The 23,504-nt window shown below is 46.3% G+C and overlaps 5 protein-coding genes across 5 annotated transcripts; all 5 read left to right on the forward strand.

The window, feature by feature from the left end:
- Positions 1–847: 847 nt before the first annotated feature.
- GIQ15_02152 (uncharacterized protein) lies at positions 848–2,085 on the forward strand (the record flags this gene model as incomplete). Its single annotated transcript, XM_033549569.1, has 7 exons — positions 848–1,024; positions 1,095–1,163; positions 1,220–1,292; positions 1,358–1,644; positions 1,699–1,762; positions 1,822–1,959; positions 2,018–2,085. The coding sequence occupies 7 exons, from the start codon at positions 848–850 to the stop codon at positions 2,083–2,085; spliced, it is 876 nt and encodes a 291-aa protein (XP_033406730.1).
- A 2,465-nt stretch (positions 2,086–4,550) lies between these two features.
- GIQ15_02153 (uncharacterized protein) lies at positions 4,551–7,218 on the forward strand (the record flags this gene model as incomplete). The annotated part of the gene is made up of 5 exons (XM_033549570.1): positions 4,551–4,670; positions 4,722–5,691; positions 5,762–6,541; positions 6,610–6,641; positions 6,709–7,218. The coding sequence occupies 5 exons, from the start codon at positions 4,551–4,553 to the stop codon at positions 7,216–7,218; spliced, it is 2,412 nt and encodes an 803-aa protein (XP_033406731.1).
- Positions 7,219–8,464: 1,246 nt separating this feature from the next.
- On the forward strand, positions 8,465–9,970 carry GIQ15_02154 (uncharacterized protein; the record flags this gene model as incomplete). Its single annotated transcript, XM_033549571.1, has 6 exons — positions 8,465–8,746; positions 8,799–9,243; positions 9,301–9,340; positions 9,397–9,559; positions 9,619–9,820; positions 9,882–9,970. The coding sequence occupies 6 exons, from the start codon at positions 8,465–8,467 to the stop codon at positions 9,968–9,970; spliced, it is 1,221 nt and encodes a 406-aa protein (XP_033406732.1).
- Positions 9,971–13,015: 3,045 nt separating this feature from the next.
- GIQ15_02155 (phosphotransferase family protein) lies at positions 13,016–16,679 on the forward strand (the record flags this gene model as incomplete). The annotated part of the gene is made up of 5 exons (XM_033549572.1): positions 13,016–13,518; positions 13,569–14,084; positions 15,041–15,630; positions 15,681–15,914; positions 15,973–16,679. 5 exons carry the CDS (start codon positions 13,016–13,018, stop codon positions 16,677–16,679), a joined length of 2,550 nt encoding a protein of 849 aa, XP_033406733.1.
- Positions 16,680–18,345: 1,666 nt separating this feature from the next.
- GIQ15_02156 (oxidoreductase) lies at positions 18,346–19,728 on the forward strand (the record flags this gene model as incomplete). Its single annotated transcript, XM_033549573.1, has 2 exons — positions 18,346–19,152; positions 19,435–19,728. 2 exons carry the CDS (start codon positions 18,346–18,348, stop codon positions 19,726–19,728), a joined length of 1,101 nt encoding a protein of 366 aa, XP_033406734.1.
- Positions 19,729–23,504: the final 3,776 nt, after the last annotated feature.

Below are 23,504 nucleotides of genomic sequence, written 5' to 3' on the forward strand. Positions count from 1 at the left end.
GTGCTAGTATCGCTCACGGGGACGAATTAGTATACTGTAAGATATTCTTCAGATTGATATTTTGTCCACTTATGCATTTGTAGATGGCTCGGGGAAGTCCTGCAACTCACTACATATCCTCTTCAATATTGACTGCATAAAACAAGGACTAGCCTGTCTTGTTTCAGCCCGTCAGCCCGCCTCTTTTCAGTTCCTAGAACTACTGCGTAGTAAAAGCTTCTATGGAACACGGATTTCATTTTTTCTTTTTGTTCTTCTCGGTTCTTTTTTCCCTTCTTTTCTTCTTTTGGACCTTTTCTTTTTTTTTGGCTTTCTTTTTCTTTTCTCTTCTTTTCTTTGCTTTTTTCTTATATTGAGTTTACTCGAAGGATATAGATCTGATAGAGGGCATTGAACAGTTAGTTACTCCGCAGGAACTAACTGTGAGCAAAGGAATATGTAAACACTTCTATGAAGTAAGTTTTGCTGCAGTCAATATCAGAATCCAAATTTGAAGGAAGCAAACCAGCAAATCGTGCACTGCGTACCTTATGCCTTTTTAGGGTAATAGTATTCCAAGGAGCATATGAATATCCTAGAAAGGAAGATGCTTGTGAAAATTCATTGAAATAGGCTGACGTGTAAAGACCCAGGCAAGAGATCAACAATCCAGGTGATCTTGAACTTAGTGTCGACATCATAACATAACGAATGGGCAGGAATTCAAAGTGACCTTGGCCCTCTATATTTGAATAAATATTTAACACCAGGCTCTCACCTTTGTTCCCATCCCTTCAATACCAAATTTTGACGAAAGGAACTATAATACCTCATCCCCTCAAGCCAGGCATTTATTGGAATTAGCACCATGACCGTTGACAAGAATTTCCTTTCCCCTCGAGATATTGTTCACGATGGTCAAGTATGTCTCAATGGGCCCCGCATCATGAATGGCACCAAGTTTGCCATAGCATGCTTGAACCTGCCGCAGTCCGTTTCGGGAATACGTGAGCGTGCTCATATTGACGATAAAACATATAACCATGTAAGTATATTAACCAATTACTCGAGCGCCCCATAACTTTTTCGTTTCATTAGGCTAACTTTTTAATAAGTACGCCGATATCCTCCTAAAGCTCTTGAAGGTCTTTGTGAGGATGTTCGAAATTGCCGATGACTTTAGAGTGAGTCCTTTTAAACCCACCCTAAACTGGCAAACGCATTTTAATCGGATATCTAGAACACTGTAAACGTGCTAAACACCGCGTGCTCGAACACCCAAGATTTTGCAAAATTAGCCGAATCCACTTTCCGTAAGCGTGTCTTCCAAAAATCTGTCTCAATTCCTCATGTGAGTTGTGCTAATTGGCATCTTTAGCCGAGTTATTTGATTGCTTCAGCAAGTACCGTAAAAGCCCAACGACTGAGATGCATGATAAGATCAATAAAATCAACATGGAATGCATTGTATCGGCTAACATTGCCACTCGCAATGCCGGTTTGATTGGTATCGGGGGATTGGTACGAGACTGGCAGAGCGAACAGCAAGACTTGCAGAACGTCTACCGGGAACTGATTGAAAGAATGAAAGCAGCCGAATTCATGCAAATAATTGAGAAGCTCTTTGGTATCAGTGGTGGTATATCCGGTTTAGAAAACCTGAAGGTAAGCCATGCTTTAATCTGACTGAACCCTGACATCTACTAACATGGCCGGCAGACATGGGTTGAGGAGCTCGATACAGAAGCTGGCAGTGCCATTAACGATCTAAAAGCTTTTGAAGGTCAGTAAATCGACGTAGATGTTGACGATGCGAACATATGAAGTACTCACTATTTCAAGGTTCCTGGCATGCTATCGACAGTGACTCTATTGCCCTGCAGGAATTGCTCCAGGACCCTCACAGCAAGGACACGGACAGGCTCTTGCAAGTGGAGCTTGCACATTTGCTAGAGGGATGGAAGACTGTCAAAAGTAAAGGTGAGCAGCTATAAACTTTGCTTAGTAGGATGGACTTTGTTAACGCTTGTGGTTTTAGTTGAAGAATTGCAGCAGGAGTTCATTCAGAAGGCGCTGGATATGCTAAACAGTGCTCCCCACCGCTGATATACTGTACTCTGGTCAGCTGGGTAATCTATGTCAAGTATCACGCAAAGAGGCCCCGAAACGTGAACTATCTCCAGTACACTAGATACCTATAAAGGTGGAAGGGGATGTCCTCTAGTAGCAACTAGAAGGCGCTCTGAGAAACTGTCAATGTTTTGTTAATCCAAGTTGAAATCTGAACTGTTGAGGGTCTTTCGTATCTTAGCTGTCCCATACTTATCGAGACACCCCATGTCCAGTAAATTGTAGCTTGTAGACCATCCGGCTCTGATCCAATGACACTGCTTGATATTAAAACTGAGACGTCCATCTCTCTATCCTGGAGAAGAAAACAAAGGGCGTCGTGTGTACACGTGACTTTTACCTCGGTACCTAACTACTTACGGTCACGTGTCACTGACTAAGGAAGTTTTATTCCTGTCGTATTCAAGCGGATTACGGTGTTGATATATTGTTCTAATTTGCTGGACAAGGAGTACTTCAATGTGTTTTATTACTCAATATTCCAGCGGGCGTGTTATTAAGCACAAAGGGGTCGAAGTTTTCTAAGGGGTCTTCTCCATATATTCGCTCCGTCTGTCGCTTCCTCCGCGCTTTTTACCTATTCCCTAGTTTAGGGGCCTTTGCCATTGTGCTCCTCGATCCATCGACTCTCTCACTCTACTATAAAGATGGAAACTACCTTTGCTAGTGGCATTTGTTATTAGCCTGCGGAAACACGCTAGAACTACAGCTGTGTCTAGCCATGATAACCTCATAGCTCGGGTGGTATGATGGCGATATTGACCTAGAATGCGAAAACACTCTGAAGTTATTCGGCGTCACCTAAGCTACTCACCAAATGGAACCCTTTCGTTAATCTTGACCGCAAGCCTTGGAGGTATAAATCCCGCTCCACTAACCTGGAAGTTCAGCTATCACTTCCGATCCAGGAATTATACCCACCACCACAGGACTATCTCCAGCCGCGTGGACTGCTTTGGTCCGTTATTTGCACGAATTCAAAGTGCCGGTCTTTGGAAAGCGCATAATTGAGGGGGCGGGCGACGGCGCATTGTCGATCCCTATGCTAGACTTCTTATCTCGAAAGCTTTAAATTTCAGGTGCCGTGGAGGGCAATGAGTACTGGTGCAACCACTATGTCATAGGCGAGCTGGCCAGGGATAAGGCGGAGTGTAATCTGTTCCGCAGGGTCACATTGATGTCATTGGGCCTGTTTCTTGGGGAAATGGACTAGGGCAGTCAGACCTGCCACTTTGTCGACTGAATCCGGAGACCGAACTACTACGGTCATGCCAAATAACCCTGCTAATCTAGGCAACATGGAAATTTTAGGTAATTGTAAGTATTTCTCCACTGTTATTGGGTTATGCGGGCAACGTATCGATGGGAAGCACACACGGCTGAGTGATTCTCAGGGTGTCCAAAGAAAATAAGGAGAAGTTCCCTACGGAGAAGCCGTGGGCTTTAGCAGAAAGTTATACATTCTTGTAACTAATACTAGTCCTTAGATTAAACTATGAGACCCTTTCGAAGACCAGGCCTTAAGCTTCCCTACTAGGTTATCTTTCGAAGGCTCAACACTACTTTGCAAACTGATGTACGTCATATGGAATACATGTCCATCAAAATGATCAAACTCGTCGATAATGATCTAACCGTGGAAGTTCAGTTTCCTTGATTCATATTTCAGCTCTCGTCTCGTCTGTATCGGGTCAATGGTCTAAAATGACGAATGTTTATTTGCATTCGGACTGGATGGGCCAATGCAAACCTGAGATCTTCAAATTACCTGCCTGCAAAGGGTTAAAAATGGACCGTGCGCTTTACAGCCATCTAGAATACGATGTGCTTCACGAAGAAGAAAGGAAATGGATGTTCGGTAACATGCATATAGTTTAATTCCATGCATTCACGGTCTTGGTTGGAATGGAAAATTAGGCAGCCATGCATTACCCAGGGAGAGTTTTTTTTTTTTTTTTTTTTTTTTTTGATTCTACAATGCTATATGCAAAGTCGCGTGTTACTCAGAGTAAGAACGAATTTAGGCCGATTTTAAAGCTGACGGGTGTTGCGGTGATCTTATAGGCACGGCTTTACCGAGATACCCCAAGGCATTTGCTGCATCTATTGCGAATAAGGGAAGACATGACTGTTGGTTCTCCTGTCATGCGGATACGGGGTGTGGCATTTACAGCGCTGAGGTTATAGTCTGAATGATAATTGATGCAGGTATTCATCGGCTCCAATCCTTTGAAACTCGCGCTTCCCAGTTTATGCTAGCCACGTATACCTTGGAGGTCGAAGTTGACTGCACGTCGATGAAAGTTCCCCGTCGGTGACTTAACTGGCATACGATCCATATCTAATCTCACTGAAACAGATAGTAACTATCTTCGAGCCCACGAGTTGTGCTACTGTGTATGAAAACTTTTGATTCTGGATAATTGAAAGGATAGGAAAAGATGCCTATCTCTCTGCGCGATCCGCAACCTTCGTCGCCAGATGGATGGAAAAAATACTCCGAGGCTGTGGGAATAAAGGAAATTCCCATGCAGACGTATGAGCTGCTGGAAAAAGAAGCCGTGAGTCTCTATTTGTTGGTCTATAGTGAGAAATAACTAAATATTTGGTAGAGAAGATGGACAAAACGAAGCATTTATTGGGAGTATCCAAAGACTCCTATTCCTGAAGTGGACTTTGTAAGAGTTGTTGCCGATGTGATATGCTTTCAAGGGGAGGTTTTGGTCGATCTGTCGAAATCTAAGATCTCTCTGCTTCATGCAAGAGTGGTGACTGCTACCTCGAAAATCAATCTCAGATTCAAACCCGACACGGAGCATGCCTGTATCTTCGTCATTTATGCCTCAGCCCTTGATAAGCCAATATCCTTTTCCGTTGAAGGGGAAGATGGGACAGAGGACCTTCAATTGGGACCTCAATTTTCTCCGCATGTGGGCGTTGAGATATCATTCAAAAAAGGGTCGGCAAAGCCTGAGGTGCATTACGTCGAAGATTATACCGGAATTGAACCGTCTGACCAGTTTCAGAGCAACCTGGAAACTCAACTGCGTATCGCATCAGTGTTATTCTGGAAATACTCAACCATTGCACTCTCGCAGGCCGCATATGTTGCGCAAGCAACATCACAAACTAAATCTCAGGCGTTTCTAAATCTCCAAGCCGCATCCATTGGTCAACAACTAGCCGCAAAAGAAGTTACTGGGCCTGACATGAGCTATGCACCCGTTTTAAGCTTCGACTTGTACTACAAAACAACAGAAGCTCTGATAAATGCCGCGGACGGGTTCGAGCAGCAATACCAACTTGTTCAGAATAAGGCAGAAGAAATTGAAGACCGCCTGAAGGCGTGGGATTTGGCCGCTAAACATGCGGAAAACGTAGCAGATATGCGTCGCACGTTTGTGCAGGCAGCGCTAGAGAAATACAATCAATCTGCAAAGATTGTCGATACTCTCAAAGGACAATTCGAAGATGACAAGTTTACCCTCCGTAATGCGAGATCAGCCTTTGTTCTTGGAATTGAAGAGTGGAAAGATGCGATGAAATTCAAAGCGGCCTTTGCGTTAATCACGGCGGTTATCGGTAGGTGGCTGCCCCTCTTTTTCGGACAGTGCTAGCTTGTTTGACTGAAGAAATGGCTAACATGTATTAGATTTTGCTGTAGCCATTGGAACGATATGTAGCGGAGCCGGTTCACCAGCAGGTGATGTGAAAAAAACAGTCGAAGCTGTTGAAGAAGCTGAAAAAGACATAAAAGCCGTTGGCAGCTTGCTGAAATCCAATACCCTCAAAGACCTGTTCAAAGCCTTGGGCCCGATATTTAAACTATTTCCCACCGTCAAAACGGCAATAACTTCAATTGAAGAGCTCATCAAGAACCCAAAAGCTGGCGTCGACGAGATTAGTGATGTCATCGGAGGAGCCGCAGATGCATCGGCTATCATTTCTTTGGGAGCGTGGGACAAATGGACGCTTGAATCCGACGCACAGCTAGCTTTTGCTGTGGAACAGGATATTAAGGGTGCAGCAGCATACCGGCTAGAACTTCGAAAGCACGCCGTTAATGGGAAGCAGCTCGTTCAAGCTCAGGCGGAGACCATTAAAGCCGGCCAGGAGTATATTCATTTACAACTTGAGTTGAATCTTTGTAAACGCGATATTGAGGATCTGAAAAAGTTCCGAGAGGAATTTGAGAAGAAAAAGGCGCTCGAAGAGGAAGCTATGGCCAAATTTTATGACCGATTCATGTCCATACGGACTAGCATTACACTGGTCATGCGCAGTCTCATGTGGGCCTACAAGTATGCGGCATTGGGGAACAGCTCTGTCGAGCTAGATTGCCTCAAGGATACTAACGAATACAAGACTGATCTTGCTACGCTCCAGCTAGAACTTACTCGCTATAAAGAAAAGTACCCGGGGGGCTTTGAAAGTAAGTTCCTACTTACAAGGTTGAATTTCTACCTTAGAAAGAGACATAGACTAACAATTAGATTCTAGAACTGACACCCATATCTAAAGCTACTGTGGATGTGAGTCCTAGTATATTGAGATTCCAACAACAATACCTCATGGCTACTAATATAAGTCAAATCTTAGCTTCCTCCGCCTTTTTCAGCGCAGATTGTCGCGTCACTGAAAACCGCACCGTATTCCGCTAGTTTCACTCTGGCACCATGCAAATCTGATACCCCTGAAAGTCAGAGTCTCGCTGGGCCGTTCGACGATGCATCTCACTTCAGAATTACTGGCCTCCATGTTTTCCTCGTTGGGGCTAAGCCCAAGGTAATCAGCATGGGAGATAATCACTCGCAGTACGAGCTTCGTATCTCAACTTCCGGTGTATACGCCGATATTGAAAACGACAAGATATTCCAATTCACTAGCCCTCCTCTACTCAATAAGCCGTTCGACTATAGTGACGCTCCGGGGGGGAGGTATCATATCGAAAGGGACTCGATTGTAGAGTCAGATGAATATAGCCAACCCACCCCATTTACTAAGTGGACAATCACGATAAAGAACCCGGACTCACTGGATTTAACCGGACTGACCGACGTTCGCTTGGAATGGAGTGCTAAGGCATACACACAATCTGCCGCGAAATAAGCCGACGACTCGCATTCGTGGAAATTTCGGGTTCCCCTCATTCATTGACAAGTTGATTTTCATCTCTAATAACAAGCAATTTACTTAAGTATTAGTTGAATAAATAAAAATTCCTAGATGCCGATCTTATTAAGCAAGAATGCTAAGATTTAGTTGTTTGTCCTAAACAGGGTATTCGTGAGATAACTAGTAGGTACGTCGTCTGGTCCAATTTGCCATCCATGACTTGAAGCTAGTATGCATCTCCCCGCATTACTTGTTATGAGCGGGGTGATGCAGTCGCTTGGATACCCCGCTCTTATTTGAAATTGGCCTACAGCTGAAGCATCCCTAACCTCTACTGTCGTGGAAGGTTCCCAAGGTATCGAATATAAAGTTATTGCCAGAAAACCTTAAGCCTCGGCGATGTTAAGCTTTGCGCTAGTTGCGGGAAGCTCCACACTGCTTATTTTTGCGACGACATTGGCAACCCACCCACACGCGCATCCAGCTGCGTAAACCACAATGCAGACATATGGTGAGGCTGGCTGAATGACCTCATGGAGCTAACAAATAGCATCTAACCTTTGCCCTATTTAGTCTAGAACTGCATATACAGCCTCGTATTCCACTACTCACGGCGTCCTAGGAGCCATTTGCCTCGTCAACTCAATTGCAAAAATGAGCAAGTAACACATCTTATAGGAAATAAAGTTAACACTATCGGAAGCTGAGCAAACACCGCACTTATTTCGGTTAATTCATAATTCCAACTACATTCGGATTTGTTAGTAAGGCGAACAAACATTGGAATTGGTCAAAGATAATATCCACTGGAGGCATCCGATAGGAGTGCTTTTTCAGCAGTCTATATATAGACTAGTAACTCTATACCCATGGTGGGTTGGGCATCTTAACATATCAATCTTTTAGTATCCAAACTGTAAATGAGTTCTGTGGATTGCAGCTTCATAGATCAACCTAATTTTAGATATTGACAAAATGAGTAATGGTGGAGAGTGGAGAGTGGGGGAATCCCCAGAAAACACCATTGTAACTATGGCCCGCCAAGTCCTCTATTATCTTTTACTGATCAAGACCTATAGGAATATATGTGACGTTTTTGCCCCTCTTTTACTCTTCAGGATAAATATGGGCTAACTACCTGATGTTCCTCTATCCGATTCTCCCATGACAGACGCATTTCTTCAATTTTACAAGCAGTTAGATCCTGTCCTGTGAATTAATTGGCTTTCAATCTATAACCATGGCACCTAACGATATTTTAAGTGGCATGTGGTTCCCTAGTGATAACTTCAAACAGAAAGTTACTGGAAAGCTCACGGTGGACGGCGTGGAAAAGCCGGTAACCAAGGACGTCCTCCTTCTTTCGCACCCTGATGTCATCAACCTGATGAAATATGTTTGGGCTGGCAGTTTCCTTCCTACCTCACAGCAGGAATATGGTGAACGTATGCAAATCGATCTTAAAACGCTCCCAAAAAAGATTAGCACTGAGATGGACAAGCTGGTTGGGGAGTATTCAAAAGTATGTCTCTGGGATTTTTTAGATTACACACTCACTAACAGTAGACGATTAGATCAAAAAAGATAACTCTACATTCCGTGATACCACTTGGAGAGGGATAAACAATTTATCAGATGACATTGTCAATTACGCCAAGCTTGCTGGGGGTGACATGAAAAGCTCCTTTTATGCTAACCTTGTTCAGGCAATTGGCGACTACTTTTTAGCCAAGGAGAAGGGGGATAAAGGGGCGATGGCCGAAGCAAAAGAGTCCGTCGTCCAATTTGCCGAAAAGCTGCTTGCGGCGGTCGGCGACCTTGCACAACGGGCTCGAAAAGTTCGCGATGAAATTGACGACTTCAAGAACGTTACGACGAGCCACCAAGTGAGTTTGACTACAACCCAGGTATCCATCAAGTCTTTGCTCGAAGGGGAAAAGGGGGAGATCCAAAAGTTGGAGAAGGATATCAAGGAACAACAGGACATTTTGAGGAAGGAGAACGACGAGCTAGAGCACGGTACGTTAGAGCATCAAACTGGCGAGGCTGCAAGACATTGACTCGGGGTTTGCATAGATAAACTTGTTGCAGAGACCACACCGTCATATGCGTGGTGGTGAGTGCCCTTCTTCTATTTGCACACTAGGTCGAGCTTCCAGCTAATGCATTCAGTGGGGTCTTTGGATTCATTGCGGCTGTTTCCGTGGCTAGTGTTTATGGGATGAAGATCAAACAAATGAAGGATGCCATTGATGAAACCGAAAAAAATATCAAAACAGACCAGGAAGAGCTGCTCACTTGCCGTACGATTAACGCTGACGCCCAACGAATGACGGTAAGACTATGAATATCTGAAATAGGCGAAGTACATAGACTGATTTACTGCGTTTGAAGGAGGATCTTAACAAGTTTCTGCCCTTATTCGCGCCTGCCATCAAAACACTCGAGATTCTAGAAGGTATCTGGCAGAAGATAGGGGGTGATCTCAAAGGAATTCATGATCTTTTCAAAGTTCCTGGCGAAGTCCCAACCGTCAGGGTCGAGCAGGTCGAGTTACAAAACATGATGGATCGCTGGAATGAGATGGAAAAATATGGTATGTGCCATATTCCCAGTCTTTACATGCGGTTAACCCTCCTCTAACGAGCACTTTACAGTGGATGAATATCGCCAGAAGGTGCACCTCAGTGACCCAGAGATCATGACTCTTGAGCAGTGGAAAAAGGCAATCGAGAAAAAACCTTAGTACCGATGGTCATGGATATTTCATTTGGCACTCTACACTTCGTGAACTGCAACACGAAACAGAGGACCATATTTTCGGGACATTAGTTAATAATCTCAAAAGATACTGTGCATTTGACCTGATATTCTCCCCTTTTGGTATTTCAAGGATGATGAGCCACTAAAGACAGTAATATTTAAGTATATGATCTAGATGTGGAATCGAATAGATGCCCTAGTCTAGGCAATATCAACAATGGCTAGTCCTAAGGGCTTTCGATATATAGCTATTCAAATCAAACAAAGAGGAATACCTAATTGATAGCATTTGCAATGCTTTTCCTTTCGTATCTTAGAATAAAAGTGGTCAGCCTTTGGATCCGTTATTAGCTATTTAATTACTCTTGAAAACTCATGTAACCTAATATTTCATTTTGAAATCGTGCTGCAGGGTTAAGATAAGCCTCTTCCTCCTTCGATGCAGAAAAAAGAGGCGCCGTTTTAGCTCTAAACAAGGCGTTGGGGTTCATATAAATAGGCACCAACTTTCCTCTCTCGGGCCACCTGACGACTCAAATACTCTTCGAATCCCTCTCGCTCGAAGGTAGCAAATAAATATTTTGGGTGCACGCAATGGTCTGGGTGTCTTTCTACCCAAAATCAAACGATGTGGTTGATACGGCTTTGATATCGCCAACCTGAATGGGCTGCCGGAGATAGGCAACAAGATCAGATTCTGTCCAAGCTCGATCGGTGTTGTCGTAGTTTCGGTTCCCAGGAACTAGCCCAAAATTGAAGATCTGCAACGCGCCATTCAACATCAACGCACCTGTTGTGCCTTTGGAATGGCTAGTAAAATACTTCTGGATAATAGCAGATTATTTTTGTCATTCAGGATAGTGGACGTGCCATGAAAGCAGACAACATCAAGGTCATCGACAGATAGACCCTATGTGCCTAAGTATCAGCAATAGGGACACCCTTTTAACGTACATAGTGTCACGGCCATAACTAAAGCTTTCCCAGCCGGCCCGGACCAAGATATTTCTACGGATCTTAGGCTCAGTAACCTTTCTCGCCCTAAGGTCCTGCAATCCACCTAGCCGAATCCCTTTTATGTTCTCCAATATTGTTGAAGGTGTCTGGGCCTGATCTTGGGTAACTTCAAGCCGCCGTCGTTAAAGCTCTCCCATAGTTTCAGCAACACAGACGCCAGAAAATGCGCAAACTATAATACAAAATACTCCAAGTTAACATTGACTATTTCCATATTTGATACTGGGGGCTCACCAACAAAGTTACTTGCAAGAGCAATAGCCGCAACCCCGAGTTGCCCTTATAATACCCAAAGGGCAAGCGCAATGATGTCAATATGACTATCCCATAGCTCGTGGAGATATCTTAACACCGAGCTGATACGCTCAATATCCACACTCATTAGAGTGAGCGCTGCTCAATTGCGTGCGTCTGAGACATCCACCATATAGTTTGAGCAGAGCATGAACTGCATCTAGCCGTAGAGAGAACTCCATGGAAATTGCTAGCACGATGGAAGGTCGCGATGATCGATTAGGCTGCCAATACCGAAGAACGATGATGGAAATATAGGTTCCTGCGATAATAGAGACGGTCGCAAAGGTTGTGTGGGTCTTTGATACAAGCCCTGGCGCAAGAGCGAGAAGAAAAAGCGCAGTCTTAACGCATGTAGAAATAAGATGCGCAACCTAAGGAGGTAGAATAAAGCAAAAGCGAAGCAGACATGGCTCGTTAGCCATAAAATTCCGTGTGTTTGTATAGACTTATCCACTAATTTCGAGTAGAAAAGGGGTCCTGTCACTGAATATCTCGGCTGCTTAGATAGGCGAGATAGCTGTACTGGCAGGGAGAGCAAGACGAGACCGCAAACTCCAATGAGGGAAAAGGATTCCTCGAACAGTTGAGTAAAATTGAACCGATTATGAAATTATGGTGCCGCCGTGTGGCCAAACACGTCCCCAACAGCAATAGAGCACATTTGAAATCAGTAATCATGGCACTACGAGGCCATGTTTCCGCTTTCGATTTTCTTTTTCGTCCTTTACGTGATGCGGACAGGGGGGAAAAATTCAACAGCGGCAGGCGTGTTCAGACGTCAGTCTCTCTGCGGGAGGACTCCATCTCATGCATCTTAATTGGTTACTATGACCGATATGTCGGCCATAGTAGCGTTGATAAAACATTGTCGAACTGGGGTATGGAGCATCGCGGGTGGCAGAGCGGAAAACAAACAGTCGGGGATCAATCGCCATAGGCTTCTAGCTAGTAGACGTAACACACCCGTGCAGGTCGGTAACGAATAGACTAGATGTAAACAGAACGCACAAGACGGGAGGCTGAGCCAGATAGCTCTGGTAGGCTCAATGGTTGGTGGTTGAAGACAAAAGCCCGACATCAAAGAGTCGCGTCCCGTGACCCGCACTTCCATCTCAACGTCAATGTCAACATCAAGGTCAAGGTCGACGCAATATCCAACATGAAACCTCAAGGAAGCTCCGCCAGGACGCAGGAACCCTACGGACATGCGTACTCGTGGGAAGGATATGGAGCCAGTTGGTCTACCGGATCTATTTATATGGCAGATACATACGTCTGCCCCTGTCCGTCCTGCGCCCCAATCACCGGCATTTAAGCAGGGTTCGCATGTTAGCATGCAGATGAAATCACAGCGGATTCAAGGGGAACTCCAGGAGATGATGGACAATCAATAGAAGATGGCTAGCGATTGCTGTCGTACGCATGAAAGGCCATATATCTTCCAAACCGCACTCCTTTCCGTCGATATAGCAGAACGACTGTCTTTTCTGCCTTCTTTTGCCATTTAGTTACTGTCATTCTTTTATACCAGCCCCTCCAGGGCCAATTTCACTCGCTTGTTCATTGCGATTGACAGCACCGTTATCAAGTTTACTTGTTGCTCTTTGTGCTTCCCTATACTTCGATCATAGATACGGCAATCCAGGTGAAACAAGGGAAAAGATCGATAAGGGAGACTTGAACCATTCAAAACGACTATAGCCCATTGGAAAGAATGTGGACGGCTGTGCCGCTACTCTTGCTCCTGACGTCCGCCGTTAGTGCCCTCGCCACACCGGCAAAAACCGTACCACCACAAGTGGTTGCGCACTTCGCTATAGAGACCCCAACTCCAACGACTACAACGCCAGTCCGTGAAATACGCCGTGAATTCTCGATCTCTATTCCTCCAGTTTCCATACCTCCGGTGTCTATACCTCCAGTCTCTATCCCAAGCAGAACGAAATATTCGCATGTGAACACATGCACGCCGACGATCGCCCCCGACAAGAACGGCTGGGTACCACCATCAGAATGCAATTCACTCTACAACTATTACCCTTCATTTGCCGCCGCAATTGCATTTGCTGTCCTGTTTGGTGTGATAATGGTGACACATTTTGTCCAGGCTACTATTTATAAAGCTGGATTCGTCTGGGTTGTCCTGATGGGAGCTACTTGGGAATGTGCGGGATTCGTGACACGGTCGCTTGGTACACGCGACCAGCAGAGCTCTGGGTTGGCAATAACATCCCAATTGGCGGTTCTACTCTCTCCGTTATGTATAGTCCTCCGTCCTCAAGGATCCCTTTATGCTACAAGACATTCTCTGACCACCATCATACAATAGGGGTTAATGCCTTTGACTATATGGTCCTTGCCCGCATGATTCATTTCTTCCTTCCAAGTCGGTCTATTGGTATCTTCAAGCCAGCCCTACTGGCGAAAATTTTTGTGGTTCTGGATTTTGGGGCCTTCGTCATTCAGCTTGTCGGTGGCGGCATGGCCGGTCCTGGCCAAAACCCTGAGGCAGCTATGAGAGGCATCCATATCTATATGGGCGGTATTGGGATCCAGGAATTTTTCATCCTTCTTTTCCTCGTCCTTGCCATCCAGTTCCATCGCCAAATGCTCCACCTCGAGCGTACTAGAAGGTTGTCAGGCATGAAACTGAAGTGGAGACCTCTCCTGTACTCGCTATACATCAGTCTTCTCTTCATCACTATTCGTATCGTTTACCGGCTAGTGGAATTCTCATCTGGACATACTGCATCCAACCCTATTCCATACCACGAATGGTATATGTACGTTTTTGACGCAGCGCCAATGTTGGTGGCTATCGGGGTCTGGAATATCGTCCACCCAGGGAAGATCCTTCAGGGTCCTGAAGCTAAGATGCCTTCTAGCGGCATTGGCAAGCTTTTTTGTTGCGCATGTTGCACCTGCTGTGGCAGGCGCAAGTCTACGAATATGCAAAAAATACTCAGCTCAGAGCCAGCAGCTGGGGATGAGATGCTGCCGTTTCGTCGTGCGGCGGCTCCTTTGCCATACCGATAGTATTTCTTCATTCCGTACGGTATGTATCCGAACAGATATATTTTTTTTGGGCTTCCCCTTTCCGAAGTCTACACCAATTGGTTCCTTCCGAACCTATTTTGACCCGGCCCTAAGCATTGGGTGTAGCTAGTGAGTTAAATTTTGTGACTAAATATCTGTCCTCCTATCGGACCTCCTCTTTTGACAAACCCTCGAGGCAATAAAAGGTCGTCTAAGTTTCGTTTTCGGTATTTTGTATTATACTCCAGCAAGCCTAACCAGCATGATAATATGATAATTTGATTTCTGCGTATTAACATATATTGGAAAGATATGAGTTTTTTCCATGGTCCGCCATAACTACCTTAGCGCTAAATAAGGAATTGTTATTCGCCTATTCCATAATTTAGTCACTTCATATTTACACCATGGTAAGTCGTGTCTTTTCATTCTGACAGTACCCTATATACAGAGTATATATATAAGAATCAATCATGCTTCCAGCTGGACGAGCCGCGCGTATGCAATCTCAATGCTACAATTGTCTCTTTACTCTTACATCTAGCTCGCAGCACCTCCTCTACCCCAAACTACCGCGGCAACTTGTCTCTACTCCAGTTTTCGCGTCGAAACGATATCACTCGACAGTGATAGCTGAACGTGACCTGTTCACATATACGTCTGGGCGTTATCTTTATAATGAAAAAATTCGACTTGCCTAAAGATACGTCGAGTTCGATGTGGATGCATTGAAAGTCATTGCTGCAAAGGCGGTTGACCGCCAGTCGACCATAAGTATCAAAAAGCTGGCAGAAGGAGGGTTCAATAGAGTGTTCATTCTTACTATGGATGATGGATTTGAAGTCATTGTGAAAATCCCATATTTATTAACCGTCCCGCAAAAACTCACCACCGAAAGCGAGGTTGCAACTTTGGACTTCTTACGCGAAACTGGCATCCCTGTTCCTAAGGTATACTCCTGGTCATCGGACAAGGAGAATGACGTTGGTACCGAGTATATCATCATGGAAAAGGCTACGGGGAAGCCCTTGACGGATCGCTGGTTTGATTTAACGCCTAAGGAGAGGTTGAAGCTAGTGACCAGCTACGTTGATATTGAGAAGAAGCTGTTCTCCTTTCCCTTTGGCGCCCACGGAAGCCTGTACTACAAAGATGCGTTGACGCAAAATCTCAAAGCTAGGTTATACCCTCCCAGTGAATCAGAGAATGATAGCCGCTTCTGTATTGGGCCTATTACGGATTACATGTTTTGGCGTGGCCGACGTGCTGGATTTGATTTAGATCGAGGGCCTTGTCAGTATTCCTCATAGAAAATTTGGTCCTAACAAACTAACTATGCATAGGGAGAGATCACTGTCAATACTTGCAAAGTATTGGTCGGCGGGAGCTAGAATGGACAGAAAAATTTGGGAAACCCATGATGAATGATTTCCCTCACAATGCACTCGAGGGCATGCCAATGGAGATCCCACACGATATCTACATCGATTTGCTCAAAAAATATCTCTCGTTGGCACCTTATATATTGCCGGAGGATCCTGCAGACCCCGTAAATAAGCCAACATTGCGACACCCAGGTATACTACGCCATATTATTTCAATTGTATTGCTCATAGCTAACGCCAACCGAGGTAGACCTTAACCCAAGCAACATATTTGTTTCTGAAGAAGGCGAGATATCTTGTCTTATTGATTGGCAATACAGTACGATCCTCCCACTCCTCCTAGTGGCAGGAAATCCATCGATGTTTGACAATCCTGACTCCGAGCCTCCAAAAAATTTCGAGCAACCATCTCTACCACCAGACTATGACACCTTGGACGCAGAAGGAAAATCACACGCCGATGATCTTCATCGACGAAGGATGTTGTTCTGGCTATATATGGTCTTCAACGGAAGGGACAACAAGCCTCATCTTAAGGCAATCCAGTATCCGATGCTAATGCCACGCCAGCATCTAGCCGAGAGAGCAGGGCTTCAATGGACAGGAAACTTCATCACCTTAAAAGGCGCAATCCTCAGGGTCATTCTCAACTGGGACATGATTCTAGGGAAACGGGCTGGAACCGTCAAGTGTCCTGCCCGCTTTAGCAAGGAGGAGGAGGAACAGTTTTATGCGCTAGAAGAGCAGTGGTTCCAATTCAACATTTTAACCGAGCACTGGCACTCGAATCTAGACGATCTAGGCCAGGACGGGTGGGTTAGAAATGAATCGTACGATAAAGTTGTCGCCTTGAACAATGAATATAAGGAGGAATGGCTGGCTAGGGGAGAGGATGACGATGACCGACTCCTGGTTGAGAAGGGTTGGCCGTTCCAAGACCACGAGGAGGCGGACTAAAAGCAAGGCTCAACGGATAGTGACCATGTAAAGGAGATCCAACGGCCGGGTAGAGATAAACACACACCCCCCAGGGCTAAATGTACACCCTTTCTCAACGCTAAGCCTATTTAAGTAACCACTATACCTGATTAGGAAATAAAATGGTTAAATCTACACCCCTGCTTAGTCATAGAAAATATCTCTTAGGCGTGTTTGGATATCCTATATGTTTACCAGCAAATATCAAGCAAATATCAAGCAAATATCCAGCCAAATATCAGGCCAATATCAGGCCAATATCAAGCTAATATCAAGCTAATATCAAGCTAGTATCAGGCCTATTTTTCAGCTGTTTAACAGCACTTTTTGGGCTCGTTCTGGAGCTTATTTACCTACTTGTTCGCCTGTTTATTCGCCTGTTTGTTCGCCTGTTTGTTTATCTACACCACGGCCAGCACCGCCCCTACCGCGGCCCCTCCCAGGGGCCCTTATATTTGCTGCGTTACGTGGTGGCAGCGCCGGTGTTGGTGATGAGTATGAAATATCTACATAGAGTACGGAATAAATATTTGACGAGGTTGATGACTAAGTAGGGGTGTTCATTTAACCATTTTATTTCCTAATCAGGTATAGTGGTTACTTAAATAGGCTTAGCGCCTCCAAGGGGTGTTCATTAGCCCTGGGGGGGGTGTGTATTTATCACTACCCCCAACGGCCTTTGCAGTGGATGATACATCACCGAGAACTCTCGACACTGGGGCTTTAGCTCTGCCTAGAGGTATCCAATCAACAGGATGAAGCATCACATTGTTGTGGCGCGGTGTCTCCTCACTCGTGGTATCATCCGGTAACTCCATTCCTCAGGTCCAGTATCCTGTAATAATCAATATATGATACATACACAGGGTCTTATTCGCGGCTTTTGTTGCTATTGGTATATTGTTGTTGTTGTTGCTGTTGCTGTTGTTTTCTTGTCGATGTTGTTGTTGTTGTTGGAAGGCTGAGAATTGCTTATATAATCACAGTTATAGCCGAACTTTATCCGAGCAGCCCGCAGTTGAACCTCGGCAAATCTTGGAGTTGGCTACGCAACATCTGCATATACCAGCTTGATTTATACAACACAGCCTCTCAATCTTCTATATTGCACTACATTAGAGGGGGTATTTATGCTCATATGTTGTCCAGTTTAAGCCAACAAGAGTCTTTGAATTCTTCTAACTCTCATAATGCCTGCTGGAAAACGATACCGTGTTAATTCGCCTGCAATGCTCTAAACGTGGGGTGACGACATAACTACTCCGTACTCCACGTTGAAAAGGAATGAACGCTTGTGATTACAAACCACCTGTCAGGTTAATACATCTTGGTTAATAGCTTCCCGGTATCGATCCTCAAACCAATTGACCTTGTGTCGAAAACAAAGTCTTGATTTCGAGCAGTTTACCACTCGCCAAGGTAACTAAGGCTAATAATTAAACCCCAGCGTTGAGAGGCACCCAATTCCCGCTGGTATTAACCGAGCTGAATTGTAGATACGCCTTAACTACGTCGATCTTATTTACTAACATTGCTTAATAGGAATCAAGCTCAGCGATCAGGAGCCATTATATCCCTATATCATAGGGTCTATACGTTGTGCCGTGATTGAGAATAATAGATTTCTTCTCGGATTTCAGCAACCATGCATGCAATCACCATTACGAGTCTGGACGGCAAGTTTGAAAAGCCTGGTCAAGTCTATTATCCACTGTCGCTCCGTTCTGTACCAGTACCTTCACCCAAGGGGAGTGAGCTGCTCATCAAACTCACCGCAGCTTCACTGAACCACCGTGACCTCTTTCTCCGTCAACATCTTTACCCAGGGGTATGCTTTGAAACCCCCCTATTGAGCGACGGGGTCGGATCCGTGATTTCTACGGGGCCGGATGTGCCCCATGCTCAATCCTGGATGGACAAACGGGTCATCTTGAACCCGGCAACGGGCTGGAAGGATGCACCCGATGCGCCTGAGCCACCTGGTGAATTCAAGATAATGGGCGGCACCAGTTTCTATAACAAAGGAACGTTGCAGGAATACATCACTCTAGATGTGAGCGAGGTTGAGGAGGCACCGAGGCATTTATCGGATGCTGAGGCAGCAGCGTTGCCATTGACCGGGCTAACGGCCTGGAGGGCTCTCGTGACCAAAGCCGGTGAAGCCAATTCTGGGCCCGGAGCTGCAGTCTTGATCACCGGTATTGGCGGAGGAGTCGCATTGATGGCATTGCGGTTTGCGGCGGCCAGGGGCGCGGATGTGTATGTTACAAGCTCCAGCGAGGAGAAAATTAAGCAGGCAGTCGAGCTGGGTGCTCGAGGCGGGGTGAACTATAAGGAGGCTGGATGGGAGAAGAAGCTGCTGGGTATGTTACCAAAGGGGAAGGCCAAATTCGACGCCATCATTGACGGCGCAGGAGGAGAGGTCGTTGAAAAAGGGGTGAAGCTGCTAAAGGTATGTTTGTGTCCACTTCTTCTACGGGTAGACTCCACACTATCATTCTGCCTTACCATAGCACGCATGTTTTCACGCCTTTTCTATATCATAATCTCGATATCATATATGCACCCCGAAAGTCTAATATCGTGGTCAACCGCGGAGTGGACATAGCACCAAAGCGCGTTGACCGTCCCCCTTCCCTGCTTCTGATAGGCAGGATATTACCTTCGTTTCTTAAGTGGCTCCATACGAGTTCCAATTAAGGCCCATCACTAACGTTTCACGGCCCCCTTTTAGGACGGTGGAATAATCTCCATTTACGGAATGACGGTTGGCCCCAAGATGTCATGGTTGATACAAGCAGTTCTTAAAAACATTGACCTCAGAGGTACAACGATGGGTTCACGAAAGGAGTTCAAGGATATGGTGGATTTCGTCAAGGAGAAGGAGATTAAACCGATCGTTTGGAAGGTGATTCAGGGACTTGACAACATCGAGGCCATTGATGGATTGTTCGATGATATGAAGAAGGGAAGCCAATTCGGTAAATTGGTGATCGAATTTGGCGATTCGAGCGGGAGTAAACTGTAAACAGGCCCCCGTGAAAAAAAAGGGGAATACTCCGTCTGGCGATAGGAAAAACGACAGCACCAGCCACAGCTATAACAGAGCAATTAATTAAACGATTGATTTCATTTCCACCTTTTCTTTTTCTCTCTCTCGGCCAGTGAGCTACACTGTTCTAGCCCCCCAGAAATCAGAAAAGCAAGCTGCAGGACGCGTTTGTTCCCGAGCGTGGAGAAAGCTCAGAAATGAAACGCATATCAAAGGACTTGTATAGGCCAGGGATAACTCTACCTTACCCCTAACGTTTTCCAAGCTTTTCCACATCCACCGCATAACCATCAACGCAACTCCGCATCGTCAGTGATAATCAATAATCTCCGAATAAACTAATTTACCAGTTTTTCCTCTTATTACGAGGAGCTAGAGCTGATTCTCGCAATATCAAACGGCTGATATACCGTCCGTGCGGCTAGTTAGGATATCCTAACTCGCCCGAACGAAGCCCGGCAACGCCTGTGCTGTGCCCACCAGACGTCCCTTTGGCCCGTATCTTTCATTTAATTTATGTCCATTGCTCAATGCACACTGTGGGAGGTAGATCATTGGACATCTGATACGCCGGAAGTAGATCTTGACAGGACGCGTCAAGCCAAGGCAGGGTTGCCCTGGGAAGATGAAAGGACGGAACCGCGAACTGCAGGAGAAGCAACGCCGGACAAGATCTGTGTAGATCCTAGAAGGGGAGGCCAGCCCACTGGAGCCGTTGCCATCTGTGAGAGCTTACGGCTCAAAGCTCGGCGGGCAGCGGCTTTCCGTTTGCTCCCCTGCCTCGTGCAGAAAAAACAAAAGCAGGAAGCCGACAAGCAGCCGATCTGGCGTCGAGATGAGATGTTCCCTAGATATTCTACGGACGGCAGCATGCAGAAAAGTATACACCAAGTATACACCAAGTGCGTACCGACGGGAAGGACGGTGACGCGAAAAGATGCAGCACATCGCGCGCCTTGAGATCCCAATTGAGCAAGCAAGAGAGCTAATGCGGGCATGATATGCAAAGCACATCGAGTATCCGTTTCCCCCAAGGTCAACTATTATGCACACACCCCCATTTAACCAAGGATACCACTTGGGACCCTGCAGATTGATCATAATCGCGCAGTTAAGCGAACGGAACGGGGTCACGACAGCATTGATTAATCACAAGGGCCACCTTGAGAGCCTTTGAAGCTGTCTCTCCCCCCGTCCGACAGCTCTCTCGCCCACGCCGGCCTTCTTATACTTGGCGTTAAGTAACGGAAATGGACAACGTCTGTTTCAGCACGACGCATGCTTCTGGCACTGATCTACTTGCAGGGTAAGGGTAGAGCCATGGACGTGGGAGGTGGACGTGGATGTGGACGTGGCCGCCAGCATGGAACAGAATTCTATGGCCCTTTCCAATCAGCCCTGGCGTAGGTGGTAAGTCTGGTAACCATGGAGGGAACAGGAAGGGTAAGGAGATCGCAGGGTGGTGTTGGGTGCTTTGAAGCTGAAACGCCAATTTCCAGAAGAACAAGGGGAATCCACAGGGTATGGAGAGGGAGGAGAAAGGATACGGCGAACAAATGCACGACTGGCTCGGAGGACATCGTGCGCTCCGGAGTACGGAGTATATGCTGAATGTGCATAGTATACCTACGGAGGATGGCTATGGCTACTTTGTATACACCGTATGCAACGGTAAAGGGGGGGGGAGGATGCGCTTACCTCGCCTGTTAGTCCGTTCTCCGTACGGAGTACATGAGTTGGGAGATCAGAACGGGATGATTAATCTTAATTGCAGATGGATGAAGGCTGAGTTGACAGGATGAGATCCGATCTGGGTTTCATCTTTATTCGGGAATACACTCTCTGCCGACCACGTTGATCGATAGGAACACCTTCAACCCTTGGAACCACTCATCCTCCAGCCAAGTCTACGGAAGTCAATAAATATAGAAAAGATGTCTGACCTTGCACCGCGGCAGTCCCAAATCCTCACTGACGATGAGTAGACGATTGGCCGATACAGCCGTTGAGAGACTCCATCTCAAAACCCACAGTGTCATCATAGGTCGTATCCTGCGCCTGTAGGGCAGAACGCAGGGCCCAAGACGTGGAAGTAGGAAGAAAAGAAAAAACCGTAAAATAAAACGCCAAAAATGCTACCTACTCCGGCGGTTCATGGGAGGGTTCCATCCGATATTTAAAGTTGGACCACCGAAAAAGGAGAAGGGGAGGGCGAGGTGGGTGAAGTGGCCGTCCATCCGCATCGCATCAGGGCTGTGCAAGTGTATATTTATGCTGTGGTGTGAAAGATTTTGCTGCGAGAGGAAGAGGCTATTAATAGAAACACAGCCTAAAAATAACCCCTTTCCTATTTTATATGCACCAAAGAGAAGAACGAGCTATCAGAACCCGCAACCGGAGAGGTGGGATAATTACCGTAATGATGGGTGTTTTCCTTGACAACGGCGAGTGTCTTCTCGGCTACTCTTGACCAGGCCAGGCAAAAGAGAAGAGAAGGGAAGAGAAGGGAAGAAGAAGGATGCAGGGCGTCGTTTATGTCAGCAGGCAGGGAGCTATGCTTCATCCTATGTATGAGATGCACGCATGTACGACGTCGACGCGATCACACTGTAACGGTCGGCCACCACCCTATGCTTGCTTCGATCATATATCCAGCCAGTACGGAGATAAACAGCGAGGCATGGTTCATCCTGCTGAATCCATCTTCACAAGTACCCTGTACCTCCCTACTCCTATACTCCTATACTCGTACCGTAATCGATGGCGTAGAGGCTGCGACTGGCGTGGGATAGCAGACGGTCAGACGGTCAGGCGTCCAGCCCGGTGATTCTTCTTTTGCTTCTGTGGCTGCAAGCAAGGTCGAAGATGGTGGATACAGCGCCATGCACGAAATGCTCCATGCACCAACAGACAGACCATGATATCCGGCAGGGATGGGGGAGCCACACACGCTGATCCCTGGAGCGACTCCTCCATCTCCATGGCTCCTGTCCACGTCCTGCTCCGGCTTCCGTGGCCCCGTAATCTCTTCTTCCCTCATCTTTTCATCTTATATCAAAGCACTTTTATAGAGCAAAAGAAGCGAAACGCCGGCGGTGTTACTAGCGTGCGACCATGCCCAATACGCATCCTTACAGCCAATACCTAAAATACCGGCGTGACGTGGGGATGCCGCCTGCTGATTGGCCGGCGGAGCTGCCTCATGTGACCTTCCTCTGTCCCTGTTGTCTGCCCTGCCCATACCATTCTTACCATCCTTACACACCAAAGACGCTCGTGTATCGTGTATGGCCTTGTACCGGACAGGGCATGTGTACGGCGGAGGACCCACTAATCGCCGCTTCGGGAAGGGGGCATGTCGCTTCGTGGACCCGCGCGCTAGTCCCCATCGGGCGTCGGCGGGGGAGCGAGCGCCGGTAAGTTTCGTATCTTTCGTCACGCTTGATACACGACCAAGGAAAAGCCTCGTCTTTCTTCTTCTTCCTCTCTTATCACACTTCATCTTCTCTCTTCTTCTACTTCTTCTACTTCTTCCCTCCTCTCTCTGCTCTCCTCTCTCTCCCCTCGCTTGATATCTTCTACCATCGTTTTTCCTTCGTTTACCCAGTTCTCCCTCCCAGATATAACAACCCTCCCCCCACACACTCGCTCTTCTCACGAAGTTACGCTCGCTTCCCGGTTGTCCTCGTCGTCCGTTGCCTTGTCCGGTTCTATCAACGTCCCGCGCCCTAATCAGTTTTCTTGCTCGTCAT

The sequence above is a fragment of the Arthroderma uncinatum genome (genome assembly GCF_011692745.1).
Source record: "Arthroderma uncinatum strain CBS 119779 chromosome Unknown scaffold2, whole genome shotgun sequence".
Classification (NCBI taxonomy): Eukaryota; Fungi; Ascomycota; class Eurotiomycetes; order Onygenales; family Arthrodermataceae; genus Arthroderma; species Arthroderma uncinatum.